This window comes from Lineus longissimus, chromosome 3 (genome assembly GCF_910592395.1).
Source record: "Lineus longissimus chromosome 3, tnLinLong1.2, whole genome shotgun sequence".
Classification (NCBI taxonomy): Eukaryota; Metazoa; Nemertea; class Pilidiophora; order Heteronemertea; family Lineidae; genus Lineus; species Lineus longissimus.
The window spans coordinates 13,524,605-13,546,630 of record NC_088310.1 but is presented as its reverse complement, the minus strand read 5'-3'; the positions used below and the strand labels follow the sequence as shown (position 1 = coordinate 13,546,630).

The following is a 22,026-nucleotide window of genomic DNA, read 5'->3' as shown; positions in this document are numbered from 1 at the left end:
AATACGTAAGCTACACTGTTGACGACTATGACACTCCTCACAAACCACATTGTGAATCAGACGCCGATAGGCTTGTAGTATAGATTAATCTTCTCTACATTATTCTCTATATGTAGGGCTAATGTAGGTCTACACCATCGAACTTTATTCAGGTCCGTGATCACACAGAAAAATATAAGATCATTAATTAAGCAAGGGGAATTAATCAAGGCTACTTTTCGTGATATTTGCTGAGGTTCCTTTTACCTTTAACTTCTAGACATCTATTTTGTTCAATAATTTTACATCTGACCAAATACATATAGAGTGGAGAGGGATCGCACTGTCTCTTTAATCTTGTGACTGAGCTCATTGTGAACAGTAATCTCATGCCAAAGGTGATGCGAATTCACTGTCTCCTTGATATTGCGGCTAATTAGAGCTAATTGCGAACACTAATCACATGCCAAAGGTGATGCGAATTCACTGTCTCTTTGATCTTGCGGCTAATTAGAGCTAATTGCGAACACTAATCACATGCCAAAGGTGATGCGAATTCACTGTCTCTTTGATATTTCGATTAACAATAAAGGAACGATTACTAATTACAGACGGGACCTAATTCAAGAATGAGTACTGTTCATTTTATCATCTCGTCACGATGACTATATAAACCCCCAGAATTCTCAAGATCTTCATCAGTTTATTCCAAGACTTCATTGCTGCTACAACTCGACGCTACTTTCATCAACACCTTACTATGACAGAAGAGGATCCCTACATCTCCTGTCGCAAGCAAGTGAAGAGACGACAACATGGCCTCCAGTGCGAAGGATGTGACCAGTGGCAACACCGAATCTGCAACACGGGTATCAGCCAGAAAGAGTACCGTGCCGCTGTCAAGCTGGGGAATGTGATCAGCTGGAGGTGCCAACGGTGTCAGGCAAGAAGTTACAGCCGCCTTAGTGTTGGGGAGCCCCAGGGCGAGAGCACACGATTGTCACTGCAAAACACTTCCACGTTACAGGTCATCATGAACGAATGGGCTGAAGATCATCAAGAAGTACTGGAAGACGACGAGCCACCACCAGACGTAGACCTAGACCAGGGCATGTCAAGTGAAGCAGAGCTACAGATGGCGGTCGACGAGTATATTGCCGAGCAGCACCAGGACGAGCCACCACCAGACGTAGACGTCTTCTCATTTCTTTCTCATTTAGAAGTATGGATATACGACGGTTGATCGGCATGCATGACTGTGGCCCAGACAAAAAGCCCCTCGATCTACTAAGTACTTCTGAATAAACATTGCCAAGCATGCAAACAGTACTAAGAATGAATAAAGACTACAAATTCTTGAGGTCTAGATCACAGGATCGAAGTTCCCACCCCTAAAAATACTTATCCCTAAACCGCCTCAACTATACACTCAACTATACCCGTTGTCGTTATTACTTTCAGACCACATCCAATACCAGGACCGCTACCACGAAAGCCAAGACGACGAAGCGTGCAAGAACTACATTTACTGATCTGCAGAAGAAGGCTCTGAGCGAGGCGATAGGGAAGGGGCTGCGGAATAGGGATGCTGACACTGCAGCAATGCAGTCCTTGGCAGATGCTGTTGGATTGACATTGGAATCAGTCAAGGCAAATGTTGTTGCTTTTTCTCTCTGTGCACTCCATGCATAGCAATGTTATTCCCTGCTAAAGCGTTACACCACCTTTACATGACCTGATCAAAATCAAGGAAATATCTGGCACCAAAGTGATTATTGGACCAAATCAAATTAAAAGTGAGTCTTATAAAACATCCAATGCATGGCGTGTTTCAATTGCTTGGTCACTGATGAGGACCATTCTGTACAGCAGTACGATACATTGAGCTAAAATATTCAAAACGTTCCAGTTATCTTTTCTTCATCTTCTGTTAATCTGTAATAATCAATCAAATATCAAAACTTTGTTTCTATCATAATCATAGTTCAATTCAACTGGTAAAGTTCATTTTGTGTTGGACATAGAGAGACAACATGTACTATCATTCATTTCCAAGAGTTTTTGTCTGAATGGAAGTGTTCATTTTAGCCCGTAGTAAGACATGTGCATGTACATTGTGATTGTGAATAATGTATATCATATCTTCAATTCAGAATCATATTTCCAACAACACGCGGCATCTCAGTGGTGAGCAACTGAGCAAAACTGCCAAAAAATCCAAAGTCAGTGTGACGGCCACACTGCCCACCCCATTCAACCTTTTTGTAAAGGACAATGCTGCTGCCTTTAAGAACGCTGATGGTGAGTGCATGTGATCAGTCACTGAACATAATTGCATAATTGGTTCTCATCGTAGGAGAAGGCTTACAAAATTCTAGTCTTTCTAAGCTAAAACTCCTAACTCATCGATGACTCATCCAGGTAGCTTCTAGTGGGGTAGTTGTAAAACAAGAAACACAGAAACGAAACAGAAACACAGAAACGCAGAAACGAAACGCAGAAACGAAAATCAAACGGGTTTTCATAAAAGTTGGAATCAAGCGGCACGCCGATACTTTCCTTGCCCAATCTGTTGTTATTGTCGTTTAAAAGTAAAATCTGAGGTTGGTGGGTTGCGGCCAGCCGGAATGCAATAGAGTTGTTGAGGGGATACATGGAGCAACTTGGGGGGGGGGGGAGGGGGCGGCACGATATGGGTGAAGTCTTTTGAGGTGGTGGTGTAGTACTTTGGTAGGTTCGATTCGATTCCTACAGCATGTTATTTCAAATGAAGGTGCAGTGCAACATTTTGCCTTGTGGTGTTCAATTTACATGAAGTACCAGGATCATCCTACAAATCCCGTCTGATGCAGCACTAAATACAAGGTACGGTACCAGTACATGGGTGAATCATTTCGACGTTATGTGAGACGTGAGAGACCAATTTTGGCGACTAGAATAGAGTAAAGTGGGGGGGGGGGGGGCGGGCACTAGACTTGGACTTGGAGTAACTCAATCTTGCCTGCCCAGCTGCTGCCTTTAAATAGTCCCTTTAAATATCTGTTTATGTTAATGAGGTTGCAGTAGGGAAGTTCAGCCTAGTGTCGTGCACAGGCCATGGAATGTACAAAAGAACAGGACTCGCTATTCGAAGGGCTATTTTCTATTTACGCCGTGTAGTACATACATGTAGTGTATTGGGGAGGTCAGTGTAAATAGAAAATAGTCCTTCGAATAGAGAGTCATGTTCTATTGTACATTCCTAGCAGGCCTATGGTCGTGTTCTGGTCATTGGTCATGCCGACTTACTGGCGGCTCATATCGATCATAAAATCCTCATGCCCTACAGATGGTGGATCGGCATGGTCAGGGGCACGATCAAGGCCGGATGCTGCCAATCTGCGCACACGTTGATGAGGCTAAAAGGGGTATTGGGAAATGAGCATTCCTCCTTCCATTCCGACTGAATACCAGTTTTAGTTACACCCGCGTTCGCGGCCACAACCATGGCAACAAGATGGAGTCTGTAGACCAGAATTCGCCACAAGACTGGTTTCTGCGTTTCGTTTCTGTGTTTCTGTTTCGTTTCTGTGTTTCTTGTTTTACAACTACCCATTCTAGTGCATAGTAAGTTCCGTAATCCATGGCCTGATATACTGTGTGTCTAAGAATTCACCCGCCTACAAACTCTCTGTTGACAAAATGACCAAATAATCAATGACTTTACACGTACATGTAGCTCTCCACTTCCCCACTCCATCATTATTTTCAAATTGCACTGACCGTTTTTCAATTCAGGGCAACTTGACTTTGTCACTTATGGTGCCAAGTGGCAAGAGGCCAAAGCCAGTGGGGGTGATCGTTGACACGTGTGACCTACCTGATGAAGAAGGCCCATTTCATAGTATGTATCTTTGAAATTCTATGAGAGCATTCAATAATACTGTTCTTTATAATCTATACTATAATGCGCGTTGTGGCCGCTATTTAGGAGGTAATTTTTGTTTCAAAATTGGGCCTTGGAAATGCGTCGAATTCTTGCAACCTTTGGCTTCGTAGGTCTGGATCATACGTAAGAGTGTCACTGAGGGTGTCATACGTCGAATATCTTCGTGGTTTTAGAATAAATAACAACTTTTCAGAGAGCACGTCGACTGGAGAGCTCCGCTCATTCTCAAAAGCATACACAAACTTCACGCATATTCTCCCTGTCACATCAGTATTAGCTTCCAGCACGTATGTAGTGCTATACAACCTGGTCCATGGTGCAGGGTATTAGCAGGGAGATTAATGATTAGCCTGTTCTATTTTAGTTCTATTCGAGAAACACTGACCTGAGTGATAAGGCAAATTCTGCAGAGTGGCCTACCGGAATATGCAGTCAGGGTATCAATAAACAGTTATGCCAGGATGGACAAAATATGTACAGTGGCCAGCGCTTGCTCTTTGATTTATTCTTTACTGACTGATGTTGTCAGTTTGAATTGCGTTCTGCGTCTCTCATGCGCCTGGCTTTGGTCCGACAGTGGCATTGGGTACGGGAGTGGGTAGGTGATATGCCTAATATGTGAGGGCCTTATTTGGAACAGGACCTGCTGTCACTGGTCTCAATGCATTGTGCAAAATATCGTACTCCAATCAATCTATTAGGGGTTGCATGTAGATAGCAGCAATAAGTCCCTAAATGCAGTTAATTTCGTGTTTAACCTTTAATAAAACTTCAGTAACGTTAGAAATTTAATGTAGCTCAATCATCGTGCCCATTTAACTAATGTATATTACATTTCAACTTTGCCCGCTCCATGGGTATATGCTAATGGTTTCAATTATATTCCCCCTGACTGCACTATGTCTACGATCTATGAATATGAGACTGATGGAGAAATGGGGAACTCACCATTGGATACCATATTATGTAAAATGCTGTATGAAAGTAGCTGAACCACCTTCAGTAGGCAGTACAAAAAATGAGTATTTATCAACTTTCACTTTCAGACAGAAGAATTGGGCAAACTTGGCATTGATGGATACTTCCTGGGAATAGATCAGGTGACCGACACAAAGAAGGTGCACTACTTGTACTCTAGTGATCAACTCCTGCACTTCTTCAGGACTTGTCATCCTGCTGACACATTGGCGTCATATTTGAAAGAAGGTTAGTTGGTAAATCTCTCTCCAGTTAGGATAAATGGAATGTGTCGCTTCATGCATGACACACTTGGTACATAACAAACAACCTCAATATATATCAGTTATGAGAGGTAGGACACTCAATTGTGGATTAGCATTTTCATGGGTGGACCCTGTCATGCAGTGGCATTACAAAACCTTGTGTGTTAATATAACATGGCTCTTTGCTGTAGCCTCTATTTGAAGGAGAACAGGTGTGACAGTGCGATGCTTATAATTCCTTATTTAAATTTCAGACAACAGAAAGACTGTTGTTGAGGAGAAGAGGTTAGAATCCGCAGCCACACATGTCGATCACAATCAGGATTTGAAAGAGTTGAAGATCAGTTCTCGTCGTCTGCTCAATGAGGCATATGGTAAATATTTATTACAGTGCTACACTAAGCCATGGATGTGAGCATGCATTTGAAATTGCGTCATTTTGCTGGAATAGTGAAATCTTTGGATTCAGACTGTGTTTAAGGAATAAAAAACAAATTTCCTGAATCTTTTCAGGTTGACTACGGAGTCTTGTAGACCTCTCAGTATGTTAACCACTCTTTCTGTCTTGGTTTGTGCTTGTACGTAGCTAATGGACCCATAAAGAGATTTTCATTGCTATAGTTGTGATCTCGGTGTCAATTTATAGTGGTTTTATTCTCTCTTTTTACTTCAGAACTCCTGACACAGTCACCTCTTCCATCCCCCAAAGTCCTAGTCTTGGTAAGGATTCATTCATTCCGACCCCTTTCTCTTCACTTGTAATTTCAGTCAACAGACAATGCTGTCAATACATGCAAGAACAATGATAACCAGTTATTTGCAACAGACCTAGAATTCTGGGACACCTCTCCGTTATAACGTTGTCAATGAAACTTCAATGTACGCTGTATAATCTGGTTCATTTGAGTTCAAGGAATGCCAGTTCAGTTTTATATATGTTCATGTACATTGTATGTCTACTTTCAATAATGAATTATCTTAATTTGTATTCTGCCAGGCCCAAGTCTCACACATGTGGACAAAAATGGTTCACATCAGCATCAGGTGGTAATTGTCCAAGAGGCTGGCGCATCATATGGTCCTGTTGTTGCTGCACGTGATCTAAATGTACATGTAAGTATTCTATTATTGTTATATTAGTATTAGTATTTTATCTTGTTTGGTCATCAGGTTTTGTTGTTTTGTCCTGTACATTGAAACTGCCCTTTTATAGGGTTTAACTTAGTCTGTAAAGTGCTGGCCTTTATCAACGAAGTCTGTTAGCATGACACACTCGTTGTTAATGACAATCATTTGTAGTACGTAATTCCGATACAATTTTATCTATGTAATCTGGACACCTGTTTGAAGGACAGCACTTCTCAGTCACGAGGGTGTCTTTAGGGCAGCGGTTCTACTGCATTCTGCAGATGAATTTTATTAAATTTCATTTTTTTGTATACATGTAGGTCCCCCCTATTCGACAGATTGTGCCATCCACCAGTCATTCTGAAGCTTCAGGTACATCCAACAGTGCTGAAACCAAAGGTTTGTGTTTTAGCCTACCTTTAAGGGGACCTGCCTTTTTTTTGCATTGGAATCTTGTTAATAAACCCCAACCTGGCACTGGGTGCTATAAAATCGTGATGTAACCAGGCCACCTTATTATTTGCTCTTGGGCACAACAGTGAGTGATAAGCAACCTGGATGCGTCATCACTCGAGCCCAGGGGTTGAGAGTTCGAGGTTTAACTCAATCTGTGAAGTGCTGGCCTTGTACATGTAATATAGATTGGTGGTTCGGACCTCGTTGCCGACACAGCCTTTGTTTTTCTTTTATTATGTCATTTATAACCACTAGCCACCTTGTCCTTGGATTGGAGATTTGTTTTTGTGTTTGATACCCTTCTGACTTTTTCAGACCCATCTATTGATGTGTTAGAAAGTGATTCATTGCCTGATCTGTCTACAGGAATGGGTACTCAGGTAAGCAAATTTATATTTTTTGAGCTGGTTCAATCACATTTCAATCTATATCATGACAGCCACAACTCCTTTACCAATCTATATTCAAATTACTGAAACCACAATTTAGTTTTAAGATTGTAAATATTCAAATCTAAAATAATGAATTGAAGGGGCAAGTAATCATGATATGACCACAGTGGTATCAGGGTGTAATTGTAAGAAATGAGTGCAAAAGTTTGATGACCAGTGCTGACAAAACTGTTGAGGATCTGTTTAAAAATGCACTGTGAAAAATGAAAGAACACGCAGGCATGTCAGAGCCCCATGCTCAACACATATCATTCGTTATGTTCCACCGCAAATGCAATGCCCGAAATGCATCCCTGGCACCAGCCTCCAAGCCAATTCTAGTTTGATTCATTCACTGCGTTCTTTATTGAATTTGTTGGAGAATTTCTTTACCTTTCATTTAGATGTATGTAAAATTTTCCTTTTAGGACAATCCAAGTAGTGTTGTTTCCAAAAAAAGAAGGAAGACAAAGGTAGGTATCATAGAATTTTATGTTCTGTTTGGTATTGGCCTTCAGGTTTTTAGCTGATTAAAGCACTATTTGGACATTTTTGGGGGATTAACAGGTCCATGCGATGGCCAAAAATCACATTTGTTTTCATGTAATTTAAGTGCTGCAAAGAAATTCCTTTCTATTCTATTGGTACTTTTGCCCATACATGTCATAGACCAGACCACTGTCAAAGGTGTCAAAAAGTGATATTTGACCTTTCTAATTTTAGAACTCAGTTGTCAACCGAGTCACTTCTAAGAAACAAAGGATTGCCAGTGCAAATGTTACCTGGACAGATCTGGAAAGTGGAGGGGAATATTCAAGAATTACGGACGACAAAATCGAAATTTCCGCGACACAATTTTAATGATATGCTGAACGAACTACAATGGCGAAATACATACATGAAAGAGAAATATTGTCACATAACAGCCCTTTGACCTTTAGAAATGTGTACAATCAAAATACCAGTGATATCTATAGTAATTATACCCGATATAGGCCCACTGCCTATATAATCCAAGTATATACAATAAACATTAGAGTGACTAGCCGTGCTAGTTAATCTAAAAGAAATTGACAGAGTTAGGCCTAAACCTGAGAAAACATCAAGAAATCCCTGCACACAAAGTGTTAAAACCCGCAAAAACCCTCAAGCGCGCACAGCTGATCCAGCCATTCTGACAGCCCGAGGCTCGACGCTCAACAAATTTGCCGAAAACTATTTACAAACATCTCTAACCTTTTGCATGTCAATATACATCTGATCTACCAGTTTTACTACACATGACTAAATGATTTAAGGTTACTTACCTGGAAAGTGGAGGGGAATATTCAAGAATTACGGACGACAAAATCGAAATTTCCGCGACACAATTTTAATGATATGCTGAACGAACTACGCAGGCGCGAACTATTCCTACGACGTTCTCAGAAACGTAATCCCCGCGTCATTCTGTGCTTCGCTCAAGATCCACTCATTTGCCAAAAAAAATTTGTCCCCCTTTTCTCGATGACTCCAAACTCATACCGCCGCATAAACTCATACCGTCACATTCTCCCCCCGTTCAAAATGATGTCGTCCTCGACATTAGTTCAATTCCAGAAAATACTTGCCCAAGAAGAACTGAATCTAAAATGCTACTCCACAGGCGCTGTACAACATACTGGTAAATACCCCAACGGCAAAATTACTCTAAATAATATACATCACCGAATTACAGGTTAGAGGATACCTGCATTCCTCTTCCTGGCGGTAAAGACAAACTGAAGAAATGGCCAATCTCTTCAGCAAACATCTGGTGGATTCCGCTTATCTTGTACAACTAGTCTCATGACTTTAGAAGCGCTTGGACAATCTATTTTCTTCATAAGGTCATCTTACGTCATGGCTCAACTCTCACAAAGACCACCTGAAAAATACTACTTCACAGTATAATATACCTGAAAAGCAAATTTATGATTAAATCCTTAATCTATTTACACCTGTTCCGTAATACGATAATATGTTTTACACTAACAAAATCCATGAATCACCCCTTGGCCTGAAATGCGTCTAGAAACATAGTCTATCTAGTGTCCATTAAAGCCTGGGATCGGATACTGCACGAAGATCGGGTATCCTCCCCATGGAGCTGACGGCCAACCCCCCATCTGCTGAACAGGTACTCCATGCACCATTGGATATGCCCTTGGTTCTTGCATTACTGGAAATGCTCTTGGTTGAACTGTAGGGTTCCCTAGCGTATTGTACGTCAGCGTTTGTGGTGGTCTCACTTGCCGTCTCGGTCGTTCCACTGGTCCATCAGTGGATGATTCTCTTGAATGCTCATCACTCGAATTGGATTGTTCAGTCCCGGAATTCTGGGTACTTGATTCATCCCTTGCATTCTCTGAATCATCTTGTTCTGCTTCTACCTCCGGTTCTATGTCCGCGCCATTGTCAGTCGGTGTAGGTTCTTGGTTCCGTGTTTCTGGAGTTGTCTCCTCACTTCGAAATCCTGGTACCAATCCCTCATCAGAACTCTCAATGTCGCTATCCAATTCATCAGACTCCTGATGCACCTCTGGTCGTCGTCGGTCTCTCCGTTTCGCAATCGTCTGATTGGTGGTCCTTCAAATGGCAGCTCGTCGCATTGTAAGAGTAGATTCCGGTGTAGAATCCTAGTCCTGCTCATCCCTTTCTCCGGTTTGACCTCATAAACTGGTGCATTTGGCGATACTCGTTTGGTCACAATGTGGATATCCTTTTCCCAATACGACCTGATTTTTCCAGGGCCTCCCCTTTCACTGAGATTTCGTACCAACACTCTATCGCCCTCCTTCAAAATTGTGCTTCTCAGATGCTTGTCATAATTCTTCTTTCCTTTCTCTTTGGATTTTCCTATGTTCTCTCTGGCCATATCATAGGCCTCTTTCAGTTGACCGGTCCATTTATCCACTGTGTCCAAACCTTCATCTTGATTACATCCAAAAACTAAATCAACTGGGAGTCTTGGGGATCTACCAAACAGAAGACGGAAAGGGGAGAATCCTGTAGAGTCATTCTTCGTACAATTGTACGCATGTACTAGCTTGTCTACGTGACTCTTCCAATCCTTCTTGTGTTGTTCACTTAGGGTCCTCAACATCCCAAGTATAGTTCTATTCATCCTTTCGCATGTTCCATTGCCAGCAGGGTGGTACGGTGTTGTCCGACTTCTACCAATTCCACATCTCTTCTGAAGCTGATGGAACAGATGGTTTTCAAATTCCCTTCCTTGGTCGTGATGAAGCTTTCCCGGAAATCCGAACCGAGGGATGAAGTCATTGAAAATCTTATCCGCTGCTGTACGACCAGACTTGTTCTTGGTTGGGTACACTTGCACAAAACGAGTGAAATGGTCCACCAAAACCAACATGTACTCATATCCTCCTTTTGAGCGTTCTAAGTGTACATAATCAATTGCTACCAGTTCAAATGGTTGGGTTGTCTCGATCGGTTTCAACTCTGCTCTCCTGGTCACCGTGGGTTTCTTGTCTTTGAGGCAAGGACATCTCTTCTGAATGTATCTGGTAATATCTTCACCCATACCAGGCCAGTAGAATCGTTCCTGTGCGAGGGCAATCACCCTATCTGGTCCCAAGTGTCCCATGTCTCGATGAAGCATCTCGTAAATCATTTGGTGGTATTCCTCTGGCAGGCATATTTGAGCACAATCTCGAGAGTCAGGTAATTTACAAGTTCTTCGTAGAATCCCATCCGAATCCAAATGCAATCTATCCCAGCTCCTGATCCGAGTTCCAAGTTTCCTCCGCAACTTTCCTCGATATGTCCTGAGTTCCTCCTTTGTTGGCCTTTCACCACTGCTCACCCATCGATTCAACAAACCAGTTTCCGAGTCCTTATCTTGAGTCCTGGCTAGTTCTTGGGTAGGTATCACCTCCACGTTGTTTAAATCCAAAACGCTTTCCATTTCCTCAGCGATACCCACAGGGTTGGTCGATAACACCTCAATCCATCCGAGTCCTGCTTCATAGCCTTCTCCAGTCAATGCCTTTCCTACACTTCCAAGCTGTTCAGGTCCTGCAGCTTCAGTACAACCCTGCATGTACACCTCAAAGTCCAAAGGTTGCCTACTCAATACATCAGCGTCTGTATTATTTATCCCTGGCTTGTAATGCAATGTGAAGTTGAAATCTGCCAGTTCACCAACCCAACGGTGACGTGTTGCATCCAGCTTCGCAGAAGTCAAAATGTATGTTAACGGGTTGTTGTCGGTGTAGACGTCAAAATGTGGGGCATAGTACAGGAAATCCCGGAATCTCTCCACCACGGCCCATTTCAACGCCAAAAACTCCAACTTGCCAGAATGTAGATGGTAGTTTTTCTCTGCTGGACTTAATGACCTTGAACCGTAAGCGATTACCCTCAACTCATCATCTGCCTGTCTCTGGTAGAGAATAGCTCCAAGTCCTTGACCGCTGGCATCAGTGTGCAGAACGAATGGTTTTTCGTAATCCGGATATGCCATCACTGGGGTCGATGTCAGACATTCAATCAGCTCATCCAATGTGCGACGATGTTCGTCTCTCCACTCAATCCGCTCTCGCGATGCTTTCTGACCTCCTCCCTTTGTCTTCCTACTTTGCTTCTTCTGTCGTCCTTTGGATTTCTGTTCCTTACCAGAATCGACTTCGCTCAACAGATCATACAAGCTTCTGGCCCGCCTACTGAAGTCTGGAATGAATTTCCGGTAATACCCAAGTAGTCCCATGAGTTGCCTCACCTCTCCTACCGTCTTTGGCTCTTTCTCTCTTAGTGCAAGAACAGGTTTGATATCTGCTGGGTCCATCCGATAGCCCCCTTCTGAAACCAACTGCCCCAGAAACCTGACCTCCAACCTGAACAACATACATTTCTTTGGTTTCACTTTGATACCTTTATCCTTTAATCGTTTCAAAACCGATCTTACATCTTCAATGTGTTGTTCAAAGGTCTTACTGAAAATGAGACAATCATCTAAATAGGGAATGCAACATTTATCATGCAAATCTACCAAAGTTTCCTCCATGAAATTCTGGAAACAACCTGGAGCCCCTGACACACCAAAAGGAATGCGAGACCATTCATATAATCCCCATGGCGTGCTGAAAGCAGTGTAAGGTCGACAACTTTCTTTCACAAAACCCTGATGGTAGGCCTTGGACTGGTCAATGACAGAGAAAAAGCGATTACCAATCAGAGTTTGAATTTCATGCTGTATTCGTGGCATTGGAATTTGCGGAACAAAGCTCTTTTGATTGATGGCCCTATAGTCAATGCACAGGCGAAGAGTGTTGTCCTTCTTACGGACACACACCATAGGACTAGAATAAGAAGATGTACTCTTCTGTATCCAATTTCGGTTCAGTAGGTCAGTGACATAATCTTTTACCTCTTGGTAGAGTGGTGGTGGCAATGCCCGATACGGTTGTGAGACTGGAAAATCATCTTTCAACTTAATATCTAATTGCAAACTTGGAGCACAACCAATGTCATTTTCATCCTTAGCAAAGGCATGACATTCATCTCTAAGCATCTTTCTTACCATAGTGATTTGTTCTGGATTTAAGACAGTTTCATCTAGTTCCACATCTGGATCCCATGAATCAGGCTTATCCGTCCTACTATCGATACTTACCTCTTGCGCTCCAACCTCTCTACCATGGACTTCTCTTCCAAATTCCATCAGCTTTTCCCCGTCTCTGGGTGGTACCACAGTGATGAGAGACCTGACTGATTCTAACCGTCCCACTGTCATTCCTCTATGTAAGACGACGTCATGGTCTGAAAAATTGCTAATTGGAATAGTTACAGCGCAACTAGCCCCCCTCTGTACTTTAACTAGCGCCTGTGGAACTTGTATTGCTCCATCCCAGTGGTTATACCCCTCACTAGAAAATACTGCCTGGTGGTTAGAGTTTTCTGCGCCGACACGTGTGAAGCACCTGACCTTTAGAGTTTTCCCCTTGGGAACTACCACATTCTGTTTTCCAATCTTGACTAGACCCAACGCACTATGTTGTTCTTTCTCCAAAACAGACAGAACAGATGAAATTGCCCGGACCACACCGTCCAAAATGTCCATTTCCGAGTATCCGCGCTTACGACCTGCTTCCACTTGACGAAGAAAACTTAGATAACTCAAACAATTGGAGCGTTCTCCAATATTATTTGATAATTTAAAATTTTGTGTATGAAAGACCACGTTTGGTTTCTCCACTTTCTGTGCCACAACCATCTTTTCCGAGATGACGCCGGGGTCCGTAGCTCCTGGCTTTGTAACCCCCGTCAGGCCCTCCAGTAACTCGGTCAACCTCTTCACACCATGATCCTCGGTTTCCTTCGATTTCTCCATCTCGTCCTCGTAAAGAGATAGCATCTCTTCCATACCGAGTCCACTGTTTTCCTCGAAGCAACTCTCCACGGCCTTCTCTAACCGGTCGCTATTCGTACTGTATAATTTGCGTCGCAAGGACAGCAACACCTTCGTCCGTTCACCCTCTAATGCCATGGTTCAGTTTTATATCCTTCCTTCTGTCCTTTAACTTGTGTATTCCCGGCTGAGCCCCCAAAATTGTTACCTGGACAGATCTGGAAAGTGGAGGGGAATATTCAAGAATTACGGACGACAAAATCGAAATTTCCGCGACACAATTTTAATGATATGCTGAACGAACTACAATGGCGAAATACATACATGAAAGAGAAATATTGTCACATAACAGCCCTTTGACCTTTAGAAATGTGTACAATCAAAATACCAGTGATATCTATAGTAATTATACCCGATATAGGCCCACTGCCTATATAATCCAAGTATATACAATAAACATTAGAGTGACTAGCCGTGCTAGTTAATCTAAAAGAAATTGACAGAGTTAGGCCTAAACCTGAGAAAACATCAAGAAATCCCCGCACACAAAGTGTTAAAACCCGCAAAAACCCTCAAGCGCGCACAGCTGATCCAGCCATTCTGACAGCCCGAGGCTCGACGCTCAACAAATTTGCCGAAAACTATTTACAAACATCTCTAACCTTTTGCATGTCAATATACATCTGATCTACCAGTTTTACTACACATGACTAAATGATTTAAGGTTACTTACCTGGAAAGTGGAGGGGAATATTCAAGAATTACGGACGACAAAATCGAAATTTCCGCGACACAATTTTAATGATATGCTGAACGAACTACGCAGGCGCGAACTATTCCTACGACGTTCTCAGAAACGTAATCCCCGCGTCATTCTGTGCTTCGCTCAAGATCCACTCATTTGCCAAAAAAAATGTGTCCCCCTTTTCTCGATGACTCCAAACTCATACCGCCGCATAAACTCATACCGTCACACAAAGGTTGCTAGTGAAAAGAAAAAGGTTAGTATTACGTTTTAGACCTCTCAATGGTTTGTCATTTTTTGCAATGCCTTACTGCAGTGTAATTTATTCCTCAATGCTATTTCTTGTGCCGTGCATTTTGTGGTTTAGTCTAGGCTTAGGCAAAGCTAATGCATTAACTTTTGGGTTTAATGGGAAATTGAAATCAATGTAGAGAAAAAAGTAAAGCTAACATCTTTTTGATATTTTTCAGGTATAAGAAGGGTACTAAGGAGATTTTATTTTTATACTCCATAAGCGTATACAATGTTTCATTTCAAGGTCACATGATCTTGAACTTGGCCAAATCAAGCAATTTCACCATAAAAATTAAAGGTGTGACCATGTGATTTTTTCAATCATTGCAATTTCTGACAAAACAAGGCTAAGAAATTGACCAAAATGGTGAATTTGGAAAAATAGGCAGAATTTTCGTTTCAATATTTGTGAATTTTGGGGGGAAAATGAGTTTTTTGATGTTTTCTCTCAAAAAGTGAAGAATTCTGACAAAAATTGGATTATATTCAAAATTCACCAATTTGATGCAGATTAACAGCAGAAAATTCATGAATAAGGTGTTTACTACTACTATTTACAATATTTAGGCCCTGCCAGTGCCTGAACATGTGTTTTGGGTGAAAAAATGCATTTTTCTTCAATAATGCATGATTTTTGCCGAAATGCACAGAACTTGATAAATTTGCCAAAATAGCAATACAAACCCACATAGAATTGATCTTTATATGCATATAAGGCAATCTTATGCAACTTTGTTGTATCAGGATGTGACTGGGTTGTTGTTTTGGGTGAAAAGAAGCATTTTTCAACCAAAAAACACGATTTCTGCCGAAATTTTTGAAACTTCATAAATATGTCCAAATAACCAGATTAACCAGGATAGAATTAAACTTTATGAACATATGATACCATTTTTGTCAGATAAGAAGGTGACTCAACCACCATTTTGGGTGAAAAATATGCGTTTTTCCACCAAAAAGTACAGTTTTTGCCGTAATGCATATCACGGCATGTACTTATGAGACAAACATTCGATGACCAGTTGGTAACTTTTTAAGGGTTGGCTATAGGCATCGCCATTTTGGCTAGAGCTTGAAATCTTGGGGCAAGTAGAACTCATTCAAAATGAAGTGAATACCAATTTCAAGGCTGGTATGCAGTTCCCTGGAAAACAAAGAACTGCATACCATCCTTGAAATTTGAATTCACTTCATTTTGGAAGAGTTCTGGTTGCTCCAAGATTGCACATTCTAGCGAAAATGGTGGTGCCTACAGCCAACCCTTAATCTAATAAAAGAAGTATCATGGGAAAACCAGAATATACATGTATTTGTTACAGTTTTCTGGGTTACAATTCATCTACATGAATAACATCCAGCAAATTGAAAGAGTTACAAAAGTTTATTATAAACTTTTGTAATTTCCTTGAATTTGCTGAGCGTGAAATATCTAACAGGGTTGCCAACACTGCGAATTGAAAAATCAGAATATATGACTGCCTTTGAATTAGTGCGATAGACTTCTGGCGCTGCGGCATCTGGCCACATGAAATGTTGGCAGTCAAGGCTTTCCTTCAGAGGTTTCAGGTAAGTCACTTCAGCATTATTTTCATCTATTATTTTGTCAATGCGGCCAGGATACCATCGATCCTCAAAAAGGATCACAACCCACTTATCAGTTTCTGTAAAATTGAACGGTTTGATTTGGAATTCTTTTCGACTTTTTTTCTTTTTCTTTGCAGGTGCAGTGTTCAGAGATGCAGTGTCTGGCTCCATTGCCTGAACATCCTGAACTGAGCGGTAAGTGTGCTCTGGTGCTGTGTGTTGGCCTACAGCAGGATTATCAGTTGAATTTTCCACCGTCCCTGCTATTTCGTATTCAGCCACAATCCGTTTGAGGTTTTTTACCAACCCAGCATTGTCCAGCTGGAGCTTATTTTTTGAAAACCTGAACAGATATTGATGCTCTGGGACAATCACATCCTTATGCCTATTCTTGAAAAACGTTATGTGCTGTCTCAACACATTGCGCTGAGCTACCTTTCTCCTATACTTAGTACAAAGAGCATCAACATCCTTAGAATTGCAACACATTCCATCCCTTTGTACTTGAGTTTTGAGTTTGGTACGCCTTGCCAACCTAGTATTTTGTCTGGTCTCCAATGCTTTTCTTAGCGTATTACGGTGAGCCTTATTGGCATGAGACAGAGATGTCAGCTGTTGTCTAACAGTCACTTCAGATTCTTTTCGCTCAAGTTTCCTTCCTCACTTTAGGCAAACATGACATTAGTCTTTCATCCCTTCCTATGGCCGCGACAGTTTTATTTGCACGCATGGAAACATGGCTAGTAATTGTCTGAACACGAGCATGAGGCATTCTGGATCTCTGTTGGCTAAACTGACCAAGGTTACTTTCCAATCGGTCGCTGTGTGCATCAAACCCAGAAAGTAACACTGACTGTTTGACAGAGGGTTTAAAATAATGTCCTCCATCAAAATATTCACTAGAAATTTTACGCAAACCTTTGGCTGCAGTCTGGCACCCTGCCATTAGATATGCTACTGATCGTTCGAGAATACCGTCACCATACACAGAAACACCAACAGGCTTTTTCCTGAAATCTTTGCCATCACGTCGGAGATGTTCTCCTTCATACAAAAGCGACATTCCAGAGAGCATAGATCTGGCAAATTCTTCCTCATTGCCAGCTTGATGCAAAAATTCATAAGCTTTACGAATGTATGGGCCGACAGTGATTACGTCAGTCTCCTCAGCTTTTAACATAGCCATAAATGGCTTAAAAAACATGGCATCAAGTGAATCTGCAGCTGTAAGCTGAGATTTGACCTCATCATTTTGGAGGCATTCAAACACCAATTGGTCCTTGTTCCTCAAGGTCAAACCGTCGTCCCTTGTGGACAGCTGGTCCTGGTAAAAGTGTAGGATACTGTCTGTTAATTCAATAAGCCGACCGGAATTATGCTCATGGCGATAGTGGCGGTTTTTATTCACGAAATCTAGCTTGATGTAAGAATGTCCATGTTCATCACACCATCCAGGAAATACACCAGACCAGTTAAAATCAGCTGTATTGGACTGATCTGGTGAAAACTGAGTACTGGCAAATTCAACAACTCGAGCACCTAGTGAATCAAACGTACTTCCAGCCCCTCGCCGTATTCCGTATTTGCCAAAGGTTTTAGCTAAATCAGGGGGCTCAATTGCTCGCATTCCTTCATAGAACGACCTTGAAACTTTAGCGCCAGAATGCATCTGGCAAGCACTGTAGAAGAGTTCAGAAAAAACCTCCCTATCACTATCAGTCAGTTCTCCATTCTCAACAAGTTCTTCAAGATCAGACAAATGCTTCTCCCTCAACAATCTGACTAATTTGGAATTGACATGGTCACCCATGAAGTCCACAACATAGGCTAGAGATGCCTTTGTTTGTGGTTCCAAGTCTAAAGTTTTTAGCAGATCATTGGACTTCTCAACAACACATTTTATGTGTTCAAGCTGTGTTTCTGCTATGTGATTGGGCAACCATGCGACACGGCTCTGCATATTGAATACTTCATTATTCTCACTTCTTCCGGCCCACGCTGTCGCAACATGTTCGACCCCTCCACGAGTTGTAGTGTCCTGTCCCACACGAAGTCCTCTGGAGGAAGTATCTGAGAGCGCCAACGCTAATTGAGCATCTGATAAAATACCTCCTTGTCGAATCATCCTGCCAGCTGTCCTAGCTGAAACACTATCACTCAAACAGCGGTTATAGAGTCTTTTTGAGCATTCATTCATTACCTCCCCCACTGTATTTTGAGGGACTCCTAACAACTGCAACTGCATTGCCAACACTGCAATATGTTCCTTGAATGCCCCCTTCTCTTTTGTGGGAAGAGGGGCAGTCAAACCAGATACAATTTCTTTTAAAGTTGCTGATGTGTTTTTATCAATGTCAGGCATCTGCTGTAGGCTTGCACAAAGATCCATGACCATGACATCTCCAGAGCCAGTTTTTAGGTTTGAACAGATGGCAAGAATATGTCTACGAATGTCCGAGAGCTTCTGTGTAGCCCTACGTTTTCCTGCTCTAACTGCACGAACACGCTTTTCAGAGTCAACATATCTGTTGGTAGCGGAGACAAGCGACTCCGCCATTTGGTTTTCATTGTCAAGCAAACCCTCAACTGTAGCCTTAAGCTCCTTGATCTGATTCTTCAATTGTCCTACTTCTTTTTCTAATGCCTTCACCCGTTTACCATCTGCAGAGTTCACAACCTGTTTACATTTATTGTTCAGTTCAATGATTTTGTTCTCCTTTTGTCTTATCTTAAATTTCAAATGTTCATGTTTTTCAGCCTGCCTCGAAAGTTCATCTGCTTTGCGACCAACGGAAGACTGAACCTTGAAGAGTTCCCTCTTGGTTGCAGTTAGGCTTCTACGTATAGCAGGAGTTGTCTTAATCTGAGGACTATTAACCTGAACACCAGTCTCTACACTCCGAAGGCCACCACTGTAAGGAGAAGCAGCTCTTGGAGTTTTTATAAGAGGCGAGATAACTGTAGAGATTGTCCTTGGAGGAGATAGAGCAGGAGAAGAAACAGTTACAGTACCGGGAGGAGCAGCAGAGGGTACAGCAGGAGATGCAACTGACTGCATTTGAAACGGCCTTGAAAGGAATTCTTCTAAAAGTTTTTTTTGCTTTTCACCACCTCTGCAACAACGAGCATTATAATTTTTTTGTAGTGTCAGGAATTTAGTTTCTATTTTTTTCAATTTGGCGTGTAACTGTAGTTCTGATTTTGTTCTAGGGATAAGATTAAGGTGATGAAGTGTGCGGAAGAGAAGCTTGACTGGTGTCCAATAGAGATATGCTGTAGCAGATTCCTCAAATCCCTCCAGCCCTTTAGCGGTGAAATAAAGTGAGAGGGAGTCTCTGTTGGACAGCCCAGTTTCTTCCTCCACCTGCAGGAACTGCCAGACTTTATTGTTTATGCTGAAAAGAAAAAAACAAATTCATTTGAAACTAAAATATTGTCAGTAGTTTTTTTCTCCATTGACATTATCATTGATATAGAAGCAATAATGTGGTGCCATTCTGTCATCAAAATTTTGTTAGCCACATTATTAGAATACCCAAGGTCAACTGTTGGCTACTCAAGTGAAAGGACCAAAACCCAGTTTGATGCATGTTGCAAGCAATTTCTTTAAGTATACTGGTATCTCAAAGTGCTTAAACAGTAAAGCATGAAAGCTGAGCAAAGTGAGGAAAATTGGATAGCCCTGTATTACCTTTGTGAATCATCTTTAAGATAGTTGAAGTTAAAGTGGGGGTGTTCTGGGAGCTTTTCCAGCAATACTGAATACCCTGCCCCGAGTATCACTGACTTTGGCAGCCTGGCGTACATGCTGAAAAATCAAATCAGAAAGGAGTTATTGCAGATTTACATTCATTCAGGGGTGGATCCAGGTTCACTGAATAGGCTGATAGCGCCTTAGGTGCTTTTCCTTGTACTGAAACATTGATGACCATCAATAACTCACTATCAATTACTATCAATCAATGGTAGACTTACCTGAGTGTAATCTTTTTTTCAGGCAAGGACAGGGTACTTGTATTTCAGGTCAGTAGGCCTACCGGTACATTTTGCTGAAACAGAGAGAGCAGAAGTCAGAATAAATAAATTAGCAGGGGATGAGTGAGTGGTCTACCAGCATGGATGGAAGGGTTAAATTCAATATCATTGCAAGCACCACATTATTGCAATACTGTGTGTACGATTACTTGACTCAAACAACTTTCCTGTTGCCTTCTCATTGACATATTTGTTGAAAAGACAGTTGAATTAAATTTCAGACATCCTGGTACATAGAGGGTTAATAAAAAATGGCAATAAAGAACTGAATATGACTTCACAATTCAAATCTACTGTCAATAAAATAAATCGGAGGGGGTACAAACAATAAATGGGACCAGCTTTTCTTATCTATTTTACGTAGGAACGGCTGCTCGCATCAATTGTTTGCCCTCCCACCGCACCAAAAAATATCAAACGGCACTTACGACCTAACTGGGATTGATATTAATAATATTTTTCATCTGGTCTACTTCCATTAATCTACACTTTGTTTTTGTCAAGAAAATTCCTCATAAATACGTCGATATACGGAAGAACTACGATTTATCAATTTGGGGAAGAACAGCCCAGTGCCAATCTCGCCCGCAGGACGTTAATCGCGTTACGCCATCACAAAATGTGTTGCGTAGCGACTATGAATGGCTGGAGACGAGATCGCCACAACACTGCATTTGAGTCATAGCAAAATTACGCGGGGTGTCATGGAATTTCCCTCGGCGGCGGCTTATTATTGGGTCTATTTCAATGGAATTTCATATTCGTCCTCTCCATTGATTGCTTTGTCATTCTGGGGGGGTTAGCTGTAAGGATTACTCACCGTTTGGCTGTAATTCATCCAAAAAGAGCGGCTGTTCTGTTGAACTGACGGCGGCCATTCGCCCGTGTTTATTTCCCATCGTTTTGGCGGCTAACCACGTGATATATGTAAATTTAGTGACGAATAAAGGGGATTCCAAATTTTGATTGGATCAGACGATAAATAACACGGCGCGGGAAGTTTGAATATGCATATTTTTCCTGCATAATTAGGTGAAAACATCGATGACGTCAAAACGTAAACACGGCTTGAAATGGCTGACGCGGCGCTGATTTCTGTGGTTTTGGCATGGTTTCAAGTCGCGATTGTGGAATAAAAACGCAAAGACATTCCATCAAAACGATGTATTTATTTAATAAAGGTATGAGGAACAACATGGTATTAATATGTGGAAGGCTCAGGCCTTGATAGGGAGCTCTTCGTTAATAGGGCTGGTAAGCGAGAAGACTCGGTAGGGGGGGGGGGGGTTATATAGTTAGGATGATGCCATCATGGCAGTTTACCGAAGAAGCAGTTGGCTAGCACACAATGTCAATGATTGATGGCGAGTAGTTGGTGGGTGGGAGAGGGGGGATATAGTTAGGATGATGCCATCATGGCAGTTGACCCAATAGACGCTGTCGCAGTAGGCCCCTATAGAAAATAAGTGGGGAGAATGTGGGAAACTAAACACAACAGGAGAAGGATAGGTATTTTTGCCCGGAGATAAGCATAATGATCCCAAGACCCAAGTGTAATTAAGATTTATATTCTAATTCAAAAAGACCAACGTCGCCTAGACATACAGTCATGCATAGACTGATGTAGCACAATGCATGAGACACCCTGTATAACGCAAATTTGAAAAAATTTCACCTCTATGCCTTATAACTTCAAGATTAACACCTGATCACTTGGTCAAACTTGGTCAGATGTATTCTACAATACAAGAGACATGCTATTCAGAAATGTATTGGTTTGTGTGAGAGTAACGTACTGCCAAGTCTACAGCCGCTGGAACAGGGGTATGCAT

The 22,026-nt window shown here is 41.8% G+C and overlaps 1 protein-coding gene and 2 long non-coding RNA genes across 3 annotated transcripts; 2 read left to right on the top strand and 1 right to left on the bottom strand.

Moving 5' to 3' along the window:
• Positions 1 to 2,181: 2,181 nt before the first annotated feature.
• Positions 2,182 to 5,088, top strand: LOC135484662 (uncharacterized). Its single transcript, XR_010446479.1, has 3 exons — positions 2,182 to 2,280; positions 3,757 to 3,862; positions 4,954 to 5,088. It is a non-coding gene; the product is annotated as an uncharacterized LOC135484662 (long non-coding RNA).
• Positions 5,089 to 6,150: 1,062 nt separating this feature from the next.
• Positions 6,151 to 7,095, top strand: LOC135485009 (uncharacterized). The gene is made up of 3 exons (XR_010446507.1): positions 6,151 to 6,243; positions 6,579 to 6,657; positions 7,030 to 7,095. It is a non-coding gene; the product is annotated as an uncharacterized LOC135485009 (long non-coding RNA).
• Positions 7,096 to 15,794: 8,699 nt separating this feature from the next.
• LOC135485742 (uncharacterized) lies at positions 15,795 to 21,380 on the bottom strand. Its single transcript, XM_064768137.1, has 4 exons — positions 21,015 to 21,380; positions 20,135 to 20,208; positions 19,851 to 19,967; positions 15,795 to 19,554 (listed from the first exon to the last, which is right to left on the bottom strand). The coding sequence occupies exons 3-4, from the start codon at positions 19,964 to 19,966 to the stop codon at positions 16,806 to 16,808; spliced, it is 2,865 nt and encodes a 954-aa protein (XP_064624207.1). The 5' UTR covers position 19,967; positions 20,135 to 20,208; positions 21,015 to 21,380; the 3' UTR covers positions 15,795 to 16,805.
• Positions 21,381 to 22,026: the final 646 nt, after the last annotated feature.